The following is a 13,176-nucleotide window of genomic DNA, read 5'->3' on the forward strand; positions in this document are numbered from 1 at the left end:
AATCAATAGACACAAATCATTTCTCAAAGCCGCTCATTAATTTCTCTCTTCTTGAACAACCCTCAACAAAGAGGCTAATCGCTAGGCTAACATTTCCTCCTCCTCCTGGCTATAGAAAGGTTGTTTTTTTTCCCCACACACAGTACAAGGGTGTGTTTAGTGGCTAATCACAGTCTGCTGGAGATCATCCAGACCTATTAATGGGGGGGGGGGGGGGGAGCTACACGATTATCGGACATTATGGCATATGCACCTGCTTCTTTAGGGTCGGGTTTGGTGGAGTCGAGTCGAGATGGGGAGGGGAGGGGAGGGAAGGGGAGAGGAGAGGAGAGGAGAGGATACGAAAGGTGTACTCCTTACATGAAGAATGCATTTCTTCATCAGGCAGGCCTAATGTATCACCCACTCAACACCCAGGAAATTACCTCAGGATGGCGCCCTCCTTTCACAGACATGATTAATTGATCCGGAGAGAACAAGAGAAGGAGAGAAGAGGCAGCGATAGAGGGAGAAAAAAGTGCTGATTTGCTTCGGAAGAGAGGTAGATTGGAAACACGGTGGGGATCGGAAAAGACCGGTGCTGACCTTTTTGACTATTAATGAAAGCAGGAAATGGTCACATCTGAAAATGTCTTCGTTTTCTAATGAAATCCCGGAACAGGAATTGACACTAGTGCGGTACCGTGATTCAATCCATCACGATCTCAAGAAGGAAGGTATGGGAGAGAGGAAAAAGAGAAGAAACAAACCCCCAACATGTATTGACCCCCAACATAGCAACACCAAAAATTCTGACTTTCAACAAACCCAAGAATCTCTAAAAACAGAAATCCATAGCAATCAACCTGCTTCTTAGATAAACAAAATGCTTTGAAACACCAAAAGATTCTGCAGAGGGTCATAAAAAATACTTAGTTTACCATTCAGCACCAAAAGTGTGTGTGTTTGTGTGCATGCGTCTAACCAGGCTTGCAGCTCTTGCTCAGCCTTGGCCCTGTCCTGCTCCAAATCTTTATATAGCTCATCAGTGATCTTCTTCCTCAGGGCTTCTTCATCAACTGGGGACAAAAGAAGAGGAGAGAAAGAGAGTTAGTGAGAGAGGTTTGTAGTAGAAAGTTTGTAGTAGAAGGCATATCAGCATATCATCTTTCCTAAGACACTGAATAGTCATACCTATAAAAGGTCAAAAAAGGTGTGTGTGTGTGTGTGTGTGTGTGTGTGTGTGTGTGTGTGTGTGTGTGTGTGTGTGTGTGTTTGCGTTTGTGTGCGTCTGAATGTGTGTCCTATGTGGCTATGCTCAGACTGCCATCCTAAATTAGTTTTTTTTGGCATATCGAGATTGTATCCAAATTGATTTCGGTAAGTCCATACAGCTAAAAAACAATAAATGCAAATCAAATCAGATTTCTACAGATGTGTCGCAGTCTGGACACTCTGGCCGTTCATAGTGTGTCTTTAGTGTCACTCGCTACACAACGCACCATGACAAAGTCAAATTAATTTTGCTCGGAGAGCAAGATGATGGATCTCCATTTTTCAAGCTTCCACGTTGGAGAAACGTGCCACGTAGATAGTGACTGACATCTTTGTTGTTACCACAGCAACCTGTGCAGATTGCTACATGTTTTCTGAGCACAACATTCCAATCTGATCAGTTACAAATAATAGTGCAGCACTCAATCTTTCAGATCTAATTTGAGAAACAAATCTGATTTGCCTGTTGTCTGAACATACTTTTAAGTGTGTGTGGCCCGCAATATTAAAGCATAATGTCACACACAGGCGCGCGCACACACACACCCACACACACACCCACACACACCCACACACACACACACACACACACACGCACACACACACGCACACACACACGCACACACACACACACACACACATCCTCCATCCTCAGATCACAGCAGCGCTCACCATATCTACATATATTCATGTCAGGGACATCATACATGTATGATCCCCTGTCTCCTCCGGTCTATCCTGGCAGGTAATTAAGCATGAAAGTAAAGATGCCAGCCTGCGTCCGGGCCCGAAACGTGCTCTGAAGACAGAAGTGCCATGCGGTGTGCTGCGACACTGCAGTGATGGGGGGAGTGTCTGAGTGTGTCAAGATTACTCTCCCACTGCATTACTTAGATGGGATAATCCCTATTGTCAGGGTCTATTATTACCTGTTAACATGTGGTAACAGCAGGCCAGTGGACACACACACACACACACACACACACAAGACAAGCAAAGGCTAAATTCTTAAAACTAAACTGCCTTGTGCTCCAGCATCATGATTAGATACAGTCATTTCAGAGAAGCATGGTGCTTGGGGGTTATTATAGTCATGATTTCATCTGTGCCACTTTAAGTCCAACATGTGGTGCTGCTTCACATTTCAATCATGTTCTTTCCTTTCAGTATCACAAGGCAGTAAGACAAACCAAAAATAATATTTTCTTAACCTGGTGCAATAAAAAACAAAAAAGAAAACCTTTGAGTTAAACGTTGATTTAATTACTTTTTCATTAAGAAACCCTTGGTAATTTAAAATCAAATATATATCTAGTTAACGATGACAGCAGCTAAAAAAGTAGAGGCTGCAATCCCAGATCAACATCAGGTTCTGATTAAATGTCTTAAATGTTATTTGGCCCAAAGCCTGTTCCCCAGTTGTCTTAGAAATCCATGTAAAAGGCCTTGGAGATACCACATGGACAGAAAGACAGAAAGATACACTATAAACCATTGAAGGGAGAGTGAAATTAATACAATTCTTGGCTTCAAGTTCATTATTTTCTCTCACAGCGGTAAAAAGCGAGTTTCATTTAAGGGATTCACTTGAAATGTTACTTCAAATAACACATTTCGTGGACATACAAAGTTTAAATCTCGTAGGTAGTTGTTAATTTATCAGAGTGCTGTTATTATCTTATCTCATAATGTAAAACTGAGCGTAATTTTCTTGTGTTGATGTAAAAAATAAAAAGTTATATAGTCATAGTGTTGAAATTATGGACACTAGTTACGTGGCAAGTTGATTCAAGCAGTGTCATGGTAACATAAAATCTTGGCTCATTAGCAAGTTTTTCTCCATCCACCCTCCGTCATTTTGGTCTTCCTCACCTCCTGCAGCAGCTTTACACCCACACTGTTAAGACTGTGTTCTAAAGTGACACTCCTGCTTAAACACACAAAATCAGAATTCAGTAAACTTCATCCTGCCTTTGATTTCCAACCTCCGTAGCCTTTCTTCTCTGCAGCAAACGACACATAACAAGAACTCACAGTATGACAACTATTTGGGAGAGTAAAGGGAATGAATAAACGTCACGTAGAGGGAGGTTTAGTATGACAGTGCCCCCAGAAGAAACGCTAGTGCAAACAGAGGCGGTGATTGACAGTTGACAACTTTCCACTGCACAGTGTAATCCTCAAAGACAGAGGCCGCTGTCACCTACTGTCCAGAGTGTGACGAAATAATATCCATCATGTCTGACAGAACTCAAAAGCACCATTGATCTCACTGCAGAGGAGAGTCTAATTACAACTCTGTTCAGAACTACAACAGAAAGACAACCTGTAGAGCAAAAATCATTTGCATCCGGACGTCTGTCATGTATATATATATATATATATATATATATATATATATATATATATATATATATATATATATATATATATATATATATATATATATATATATATATATATATATATATATAAATAAAACTCCTCTCGCTGATGGACTTGTTTGTTTATGTAGGTCATATAGAGGCATAAATATAAATAACTAGTTAAGAAGTCCTTGTAGTGCATTTAAATAAAAGCTTCATACATTTTCTGAACTTACCAGATAGTTCTCAGTGATATAAACACTGCACCCCTGTACTTTGTTTGTGTGAAAAACACAGTGAAAAACACAGTAGTATTTAATTTTGTCCATTTCATCGTACATCTGAAACAAAAAAGGCTCTTTTTAAGCTTTTATTCCAACTCACGACCACAAGGTTGTATTGAAACACAAGGTAATACTGCCTTTTTGACATGAAACCTGTTGCAAAATCAATGCAGAATCCTTTCATTAAAAACTTCTATATTACTATGAATTGCAAGATCTTTAGAGTAAATGAAAACACTGCGTACCTGAAATTGCACTCAACTGGCACTTTCAAATCAGAGGTCAAGTCCTGCCATTATGAACTGATGCCATCAGGTAAGACTGGCATTTCTGTATAAATCGCCCTATATTGAAAATGTACACCCTTTAGCAGTGCACAATGAAAAGTAAAAATTTCAAAAGTCTTCCAAGTTCAGGCAAGCCTTTGCAACTCCTCATTTATCACCACATCCTCTCCAGCCCTGCAGAGTGAGGCTTCAGATAGCTAGCAGGCCCACAGGGTCAGCCGGAGAACAGGTTCTGATATGATAAACACTGTCTGGGGTCCTTGAGGGAGGCTGGTTAGGGTCAGAGACAATTCCAGATCGACAGAGCTTGTGTCAATCCTGAGTAGGACATGTAAATGTTAAAAAGATTAAAAACTCATCATCTTTTTAGACGTGTCCCCCTCCTTTCCTTTTCCACCAATCACCAGACCCTGTGGAAAAACCCATAGAGGAGGAGGAAAGGCATTGGAGCACAGGCTATTGGCAGTGGAGATAATAGACGAAGGCAAATTGCGTTTCTCATCAGAAGTTTCATTAACCCCGGGACCCGCGTGGAGGGCATAATCTGTAACATTACCACTTCTGCACGTTTCTCACTTGCGCTTAGTCGAGTCACCGCGCACCTTTCACTACATTCAAAATAAGGCAGAAAAGAAAACCGCCAAGAGGCAACTACAAGTCCTGGAAGGCAGGTGCCATTTCTGATTTTCTCTTTTATCCACACTCGTTCCTATTAATTCAATCTCATGTTTCGAAATAGGACCTAACTGATCATTTCACATTTTCACAAGATAACAAGAAAAGTCACTTTCAAAAGTAGACTGCTATATTCCAGAAGTTGTACCCTCTGCATTCACACACACGCACACACACACCCACACACACACACCAAGTCACCCACATTTCTCCTATTGTTTTCCCTTGTCTCTTCTGTTCTTCCCATTCTCTCTGCTACACCTGGGAGACATCTTTAAGCAGGCTATTAGTCCAGCGCAGTGTGTGGGCTCTGGCATATGAATATTTATAGCCTATTGGAGAAGGTGTAGGAGGTTCAACCTTGACTATGGTGTAATCAGCACACATACTGACTCAGACCGTGATTTAGAGACAGCCGACCTGCTGAGAGCCTCACTCGATACCCAACACACATAATCAATGTCCGCCTCATTAAGGTCGTACCCTTTCAGGATTGGGCTGAACTTTGCAACTTTTTAATGAGATTCACATTTATTGTACCTTTTAGTTTTTGGTTCCTTAAAAAGAGCATGTTTGATCAATCGTCCAAGTTGACTTGACTTTTTTCTCTATCTCCTTCACATTTCTTGGTTAGCTTGGTACATATTAACCTGCAAGGTGACCTTGCAAGGAGAGTATACAAAATACCAGAGTAAATGTCATGCCATACCATTGTTTGTGATACAGTAAATATGAGGGCCCAGCTTTGAACAAAACAGCAAACTGAGGTGAATATGGACCAAGTTTAAACCCACAATAAAACATGACCCATTGGTTTGTGGACTAAACCTGAGCCTCTTGGCTGGCCATCATCAACCACCATTACAGCCATAAGTGACCATATTTGAATGAGAGGGTGTTACTGTGGAAAATATCCTGATTGGATCTGACCGACGTCATGCCACAGTGTTGACTTGTCACTCACGATGTGGCAGTCTATGAAGCATTCCCTACTTTGTCAATCAGAGCGTCATCTCACTTTTCCTTTAAAAGCAGGCACGCTTGTTCCATGGCGGATTGCTATTATAATGGCAAATTTGCCAGGCGCACACCAGGAGCGGTTCACAGCCGATGAGACCGATGTTCTCGTCAGGGCCGTAAAAGACCGAGAAGTGGCATTGTATGGGGATGGGAGAAACCATCCAAATTAGCTTTGGTTAAACGGGCGTGGGAGGAAATTGCCACAATTGTTTCTACGGCTGGCATCCCCAGGACATCGCACCGGGCCTCGGGAGCAGTGCGCACGGCCGAGCAGTGAGCAAGGGCCAGCTGATGAGGGAGCGGCGCAAACACCAAGGTGCAGAGGATCCAGACCCACTACACGCCGTGGCAGCATTGTCAGACCATACCGCACCCGCTCCACTAGGAGTACATCGCGCATTGCCACTCCTGGACCCTCATGGCTACGGCAGGCGCGTCGCATATCAGAGGGAAAAAGAATTAGTTCTTCTGTTTAAATCTTTTTAACTTTTTTTTGTATGGTTTGCAAAAATGGGAAATGCTTCCTTGTAGATGAGAGAAGCAAAGTGTAAGCACGTTGAGCACACGCTACATTATGGCCAAGCATGCGCCCTTAAAATAGCATCTGAATAAACGCCACTGACTTTAGACGAGGTTTTTCCTGGTCTGTTGCGGAATTGTTTTCTGAAACAGCAAAATGGCACCAGTGAACGTTTGCGCCAGAACACGCCCCCTCTTTTCACTGAACCCCCCCGGAGCGCAAATTCATTCCCTAATTTAAGGACGTGCGTCTGTGGAGGGAAAATTCCAATGTGCGTCGAATGCAAAATAGGAATTATACAAGCGCCAGTGTACAAAGTCAATTGCACTTAGTGCAAGATAGAGCCCTCAAAATCCAAAAACCTGCAGATACGCTGTGCACACAAAAAGATCGACAGTCGAGACAAAAGTCCTTTCTTTGTTTTTGATTCATCCTGGAAAACCTCTGACTCTTCTCAATCTTTCCATCAGTGTTTTTATACTAAGAGACGGGAAACTGAAAGACATAGCAGCAATCACAACTTTATGTTCCCACAAAACAAAATGTAGAACTTACATGCGCATCTGAAAAAAGATAAGTGGATCTGGAATCTTTCATTTCAACACTGTGTTCTGCCATTGAGGCAGCTGACGGTTTCTCATGGTAAAACACTCCACACCTGTCAAAAGACTGAGTGAGATATTGTTGCATGTATCTCTTAATACAAAATTTAATTAGTGCAAACAATGAAGGAATAACTTTACCCAAATAGAGAAAATTAAACATGGTTGTCAAAGTGGCCCCAGAGCTAATGGAAAAACGGACAGACAAAAGAGTGTTTTTGTGGAACATATATGAATAAATTCTGTTAATTGTGCAATTGTGTTATTTGTGTGCTCAAACAAAGACGCAGGTGGCTCACACAAAATGCCACATTACAGAGGCCCTACGGCCAAATAAAAATGTAGCACGCACAAAAGCCGGCCACCTCCTTCCCTTAATGAGGCCTGGTGGTTTGTTGTGAGAAACTGCGGAGGTGTCGTTTTAATCACTGGAGTCAGTGTGGCGTGGCATAAGTTGGCCTTTTTTAATTACCTTACTGATTGAGCAAAGTCAAGGATGGGGAAGCCTGCCCACACCCTGGATGCCACCCTCTAAAGAACCAGCACCCACGCCCAATTCTGTACTTGGTAATGAACAGGTAACATTCAAACGTCCTCTGCCGGATGTGTAAAGAGATAACTGACATACACCCATGCTTAGGAGATACTAATGCTAAAAGATACAGAAAGAGTGAGTTTTTCCACTTGTTTGAGTCGTTCAAACTCTTTATGTAACTGAAACAATTTAACTCAATCAACCCTGTAATATCACTGCAGTTTGGTACTGCTGTGTGTGATCAATCGTGACAGGTTTCACTATGCCAAATTTTCTTTTATATGAGAAAACTGGGATGACACTCAGTAGTGCATACCTCTGCCAAGGCCCAACAGTTTCCTTCAATAGTCGTGTATCTCTGAACCATCCATAACTGCTTCAGCACAATTCAAGCTCACCAGATCTAGGATCCAAATTAAATTGTGTAGCCACCATATACACCTGATTTTTTCTTGAAGATCGATGCATTATTCTCTGAGAAATTCACGAAAATATAAAAAAATGCCTCATCTCACCGAGTTAAAGAAAGTTCTTTTATCCGGATTCTAAACAAAAGTTAATGGGGTCCTCTCTAAGCCAAGAACCATTCTCTATCAATCTATTCTGTATAATACTTCTGACCAACCAACATAAAAAAATGGACACCACTGAAAACATAACCTCCTTGGCAGATGTCAAATTGTGAAACTCAGTTCAACTGTAAAACTTAACTTGTTCAGTTGGTTTTTGAATGGGTTTGGTAAGAAGTCTATGGTCAGCATAGGCCTAGGAGTGACCCTTTCTTTCCCCTGCTTAAATCACGTTAGTAAATCCCCCCTACTTGTGAATTTTTAGGCTTTTACATGCCTCAAAAAGGGAAGCTGCTAAAAAGTGCCTAGATGAGACAGACAGATACTCTTCTACTCAGTAGGTGGCCTCTACAGCCTTGGTGTGTTTACATTTGCGCTCTTGCAAACGATCTAACCAAAACAGAAGACAGCTTATTAACCATAAGGTATAACATTAGCTTTCTACTTCTTGCAACTGCATTTTTAATTTTCTTTGCTGAAAACAAGCCCCTGCTGTAGCCAAAAACCACAACAGTGCAGCTGCAGAACAGAAAACTAAAACAGCTCAGCTGTACAGAGCTTTATTCGGTCCTTTATTAGACCAAGTTGTTATATAATCCATAATTAAAATACAACTTTTGATTATAGCTGCTTTAATGAAGAGGGAATAATTTGGAGACACGAAACTTATAAAAATAGATCAAACATTAAGATTTTGAATGAGTTAAGCCGTACTATTTTGAGAACTCTCACAAACTCCAGGAGTGAGAAGGGTAATCGTGACAGCTTGAGCTCCACGGTGACAGAGGCAGAACGGAGGACCACTAATTACAGCATCAATTTATTAACATTATTACATGAAAGAATTAATCATTTCATTAACAGCTAGGGAGATGCAATGAATCATAATATTACCAAGGCCACTGTGAGTTACATTTTTAAAAATGAAGACTAATTACAAATTGCAAGAAAAGTTGGAGACAAAAAGCTTAGGGTGGCTCAAAGTAAACACCCACACAATAAACATAATTAAAACTCAGTGTGGCTGGCCTTAAAATAAATCCTTGGACAATTCATTCCCTCATAACCTTTGCCTTCTAATTAACTAGGCTACTGAAGAAGCGCCCCTTACATTTCAGGATAAAATGAGCCGTTAACAAGAACAATTCATTTCTACAGTTTTTATAAATGAAAAGTGACTCCTGTTTCTTGTTAGAAGAAATAAGACAGGTTTGTCCCGCCACCTGTTCAGCAAGTTACTGAAATTGTTTAAAGTCACAAACCATATAAGCTTTAATTGAAAAAGTAATAATTGAGTCAATCATCAAACAACTGCTCCAAGGTTCATTCTACATAAAAAGACTGATCTTGGGAAGCTTTTCTATACATTCAATTTTGATTTGGCAACCCATGACGACCAGAGTATTACACAGTCCCAATCAATACTGAACAACATACAACATAAAGCAATAAATCTACACCTAACTGCTTCCATCAGCATTTGTTTGTAAAATGTATTACAAAAACAGATTTTCAGCAGAATGGAATCGAACTTACCAGCAGGTGCAGCAGAAGGTGGTGGGACCGAAATCGACTCAAGCACTACTGCTGGCTCAGGAACAGGAGCAGGGGATGCTGGCTCCACTGGGGGCTGAGGAGGAGGTGCAACTGGTTCACAAGGAGTAGTAAACTCAGGCAGGGGAGGCGCAGCAAATGGCTCAGCTGGTTGCATGGACAAAACGCCCGCAGAAGGATTTGGGGCTGGTGGCAGAATGGCGACAGGAGCGGAAGCAAGGGGTTCCAATTCGTGAAGCGGGGGAGCAATGATGGGTTCAATCTCGACAGGAAGAGGAGGCGGTATGGGTTCAGGTACAGATGAAGGAGCAAGGGGTTCAATTACAAGTTGAGGAGCAATGGGTTCAATTATCGGAAGAGGAGAAGCAATGGGTTCATTCAGGGGAGCAGGGGATGATTCAGTAACCAGGGGAGGAGGAGCAAGCGGAGTGATCACTTCCACCACAGCTGGAGAAGGGCAGGGGGCAAGAATCGGGGGATCAATGGGAGCAGGAGGAGGAGGAGGGGGAGGCAAAATTACCGGCTCAACTGCAGCAGGAGCAGGAGGAGGAGAAGGAGGTGCTGCCTCAGGCTCAAAAGCAGTAGCAGCGACAACATTAGCAACAGCTGAGGGTAACAGAGACGGGAGCACCACGTCAATTATGGGGGGTGCTGCTACCTGTTCTTTAGGAGGAGGCGGTGGAGGTGCAGCCACAGTCTCTGTGGCAGACGGAGCTGGTGGAGGAGGAGCTGGAGATGCAATGGGTTCTACAATGGGAGGAGGAGGCAAGGAGGTGATCGGGTCAAAGGGGGGAGGTATGGGCCGCAGGAGAGGAGGAGGAGGAGGAGTGCGGATAGGCGCAGGCACCATGGGAGGTGGCTGAGTGGGAGCAGGTTCATGTTTAGGTGGAGGTGAAGGTTCCCTCATGCGGTTGATGACATTCTCAGAGAGCTGCAGAGGAGAGTGGAATAAAAGTTTCAGAAACAGATTTTAAAGAAAGTTAGTTGCTTTTGAGAAGTACTTCTTTAAGAACTTTGGACTGAGTCAGACCTAGCCTGCTCCATGGACAACTATACATTGTGTTTCAACTACAGTAGACAAAGCTTTGTTTACCATCTTTTTACACAACCATTACAGCAGTAGCGCTAACAGGATTACCATGTTGAAGGACAACATTAGCCTCGCTTGGCTGGCTTGCCAATTGTTTAATAATAGACAGAGTCATGCCAGCTAAAGTCTTATCTGATCGACAAAAGCCTCTCAATCTAAATTTAACATCAGCTGACAGTGGCACAGAAGAACCTGTGACAGCTACCTCCCACCTCATGACAGAAGCTGACAGCCACTGCACTTCAATAACCACCCACGTTACCACCACGCACATGTATCCACCTTAGAGCGAAAAACTCCCAAAAGAAGAACACTTTGTGCAGCCATGAATGCAAGTTGAGTGAGTTTCATTCATGCACTTCGTGACAGACCAGGGGAGCACGAGGCTGCTGACGTCAACGTCAACATTCCCACAAGGACATTCAAAAAGTTCGCCGGTCTAGCTCTCTCACGGAGGCTATTAAACTACATGCTATTACACTGTATGCTCCGCCACTACTTTATATTAACCTGTTGGGAATGAATCAAAGTGAGGCTGCTTGCTATGACAACTTAGCTAGCCGCTTTTAGACAAGCTACACAGCGAGCACTCTTGTTAGTATAGCATTTACGAAGCAACCTAATAACGTTACATCACTGTAGTAACTGAAAGCACTCTGACGCAGACATAATAAGACACCTGCTGAGTGAAAACTTGTCAGGTGTGTGTGCTGTCACTTACCCGTATGCCCTTCACCACTGTTATATTCTCGTTCTCGTCTGACTCGAATGACACGCGGCGGGTACTGTTGTTCGCTCCCATTGTGAGACCGCAGCTCGTGTCCGATATCTACATGTAATAAGGAATACTTTCCACTTTTAGTCCCTCTACATACACTTAATTTGCGTCGGAGACAGGTATAGATGGCTGGGCCCGCTCACCGCTGTTTCAGCACGTCCGTACTTCCTTAGCATGACGCACGTGAAGAACGCGCCAGTTGGTTGGCCGAGAAGAGTCGCACGTCTTAACATCGGCGATTTTCATTGGTTGTTGTATACCAGCGACAAAGTGGGGTGTGACGCTACTGTCTGACTTTACATCATCAGTACAACATGTTCACTGCTGGATGCATTATTTATCAATACTACTGTCCACAAAGAAGTCACCATTATGTTCTTGTTTATGCCCATAGATACGATGTGAATTTGTAATATTATTGTAATAATTCTACTCGCGACCACCAAGGAAGGCTTCCATATGTATTGTGATAATCAAGACATAAAATGTGTGTTTGCAATGTACACCTATGTAGCCTTTAGCTTTGCACCAAGTTTTTTTCACAATAAACTATTTTGCATGAGAAATTATGCTTACTAGTCATGCTCAGAGATTAAATTCAACCTTGCACGTTTTCTCAAGCACTGTATTTAAGTACAAGTTTGAGGTCTATTTCCATTATTCATTCTGTTAACTTCTAACTCCACTACATTTTGGAGGAAAATGTTGTCCTTTTTACTTGGTTCCTTTTTTAAAATAACTATGATTACTACTTTACAAATCACAAGGCTGCATCAGGGATAAAAGTAGATACATTTCAGATATTACCTGCTACCAGATAATCAGAAAAATACTAAATACCAGATTCAAAAATCAGCCAAGCCAACAATCAGTCAGCCCCTATACTATATAAGTCTATAATTTACTTTTACTTGTAATTTTTTATACATAAGTACACTTAGAAAATCACTTTGGTTACTTAAGTACATTCAATATCAGATGCTTTTAGACTTCTCAAGTAACTTTTACCAAAATAATATCTCAAGATGATGTCTTTACTCAAGTATGACTTTTGGTTTTTACAACACTGGTTATGCTCTTACGTTAAACCAGTGGCAATTAATGTTATCTTTAAGGTGTTAAATTAAGACTATTGTCTTGTGTATTCTGATAGGTGTAAGACTTATCATAGTTTTCAGAAAATATGCTTAACATCTCAAAAATAATTATCATTTTAACACAAACCTGTCCAGAGGAATCACTTTCCTAAGAAAGGAATTTAGAAGTTAATTTAAGCCATTCAAATTAACAGGAGCAATGGACAGCCACTGTGCAGCCTGGGGACCAACTCCAGTTCTGAGCCCACACTTTGCTTGAGGGCACTGACAGGAGAGAACTTTATATGTGTTTGATGGTGCAGGAAACCAGCCCTAAATTAATCTGATTAAACTTGGAAATCACTCGCTCTAAGCTACTTCCTTATTATATCCGCATCATGGTGTTCAGTTTACTATGTAAGACATTATTTACATTACATTAATATTTTAGTTAGTGTTTTAATCACTGTGTTTTATCTGTGTTCTTGCTCATCTTGAGCTGACAAAAAGAGAAAAAGAAAATATCCCAACTGAAGCGAGAATACGAGAGAAGGAAGGGCAGGGAG

The 13,176-nt window shown here is 41.8% G+C and overlaps 1 protein-coding gene across 6 annotated transcripts in view; it reads right to left on the reverse strand.

Annotated features, from left to right (window-relative positions):
* The window catches only part of chchd3a (coiled-coil-helix-coiled-coil-helix domain containing 3a), a 71,874-nt gene extending 60,149 nt beyond the window's left edge, over nt 1-11,725 (reverse strand). For 4 of the 6 annotated variants that reach the window (XM_030440231.1, XM_030440229.1, XM_030440230.1 and 1 more), the window contains exons 1-3: nt 11,478-11,725; nt 9,649-10,597; nt 965-1,058 (exon numbers count right to left, since the gene is read on the reverse strand). In XM_030440231.1, the coding sequence (XP_030296091.1) occupies nt 965-1,058; nt 9,649-10,597; nt 11,478-11,558 (1,124 nt within the window). In that variant the 5' untranslated portion in view covers nt 11,559-11,725. The remainder of the gene's footprint in view (nt 1-964; nt 1,059-9,648; nt 10,598-11,477) is intronic. The other 2 variants (XM_030440233.1, XM_030440232.1) reach the window with 1 other exon arrangement.
* Nucleotides 11,726-13,176: the final 1,451 nt, after the last annotated feature.

This window comes from Sparus aurata, chromosome 14 (genome assembly GCF_900880675.1).
Source record: "Sparus aurata chromosome 14, fSpaAur1.1, whole genome shotgun sequence".
NCBI classification, from domain to species: Eukaryota; Metazoa; Chordata; class Actinopteri; order Spariformes; family Sparidae; genus Sparus; species Sparus aurata.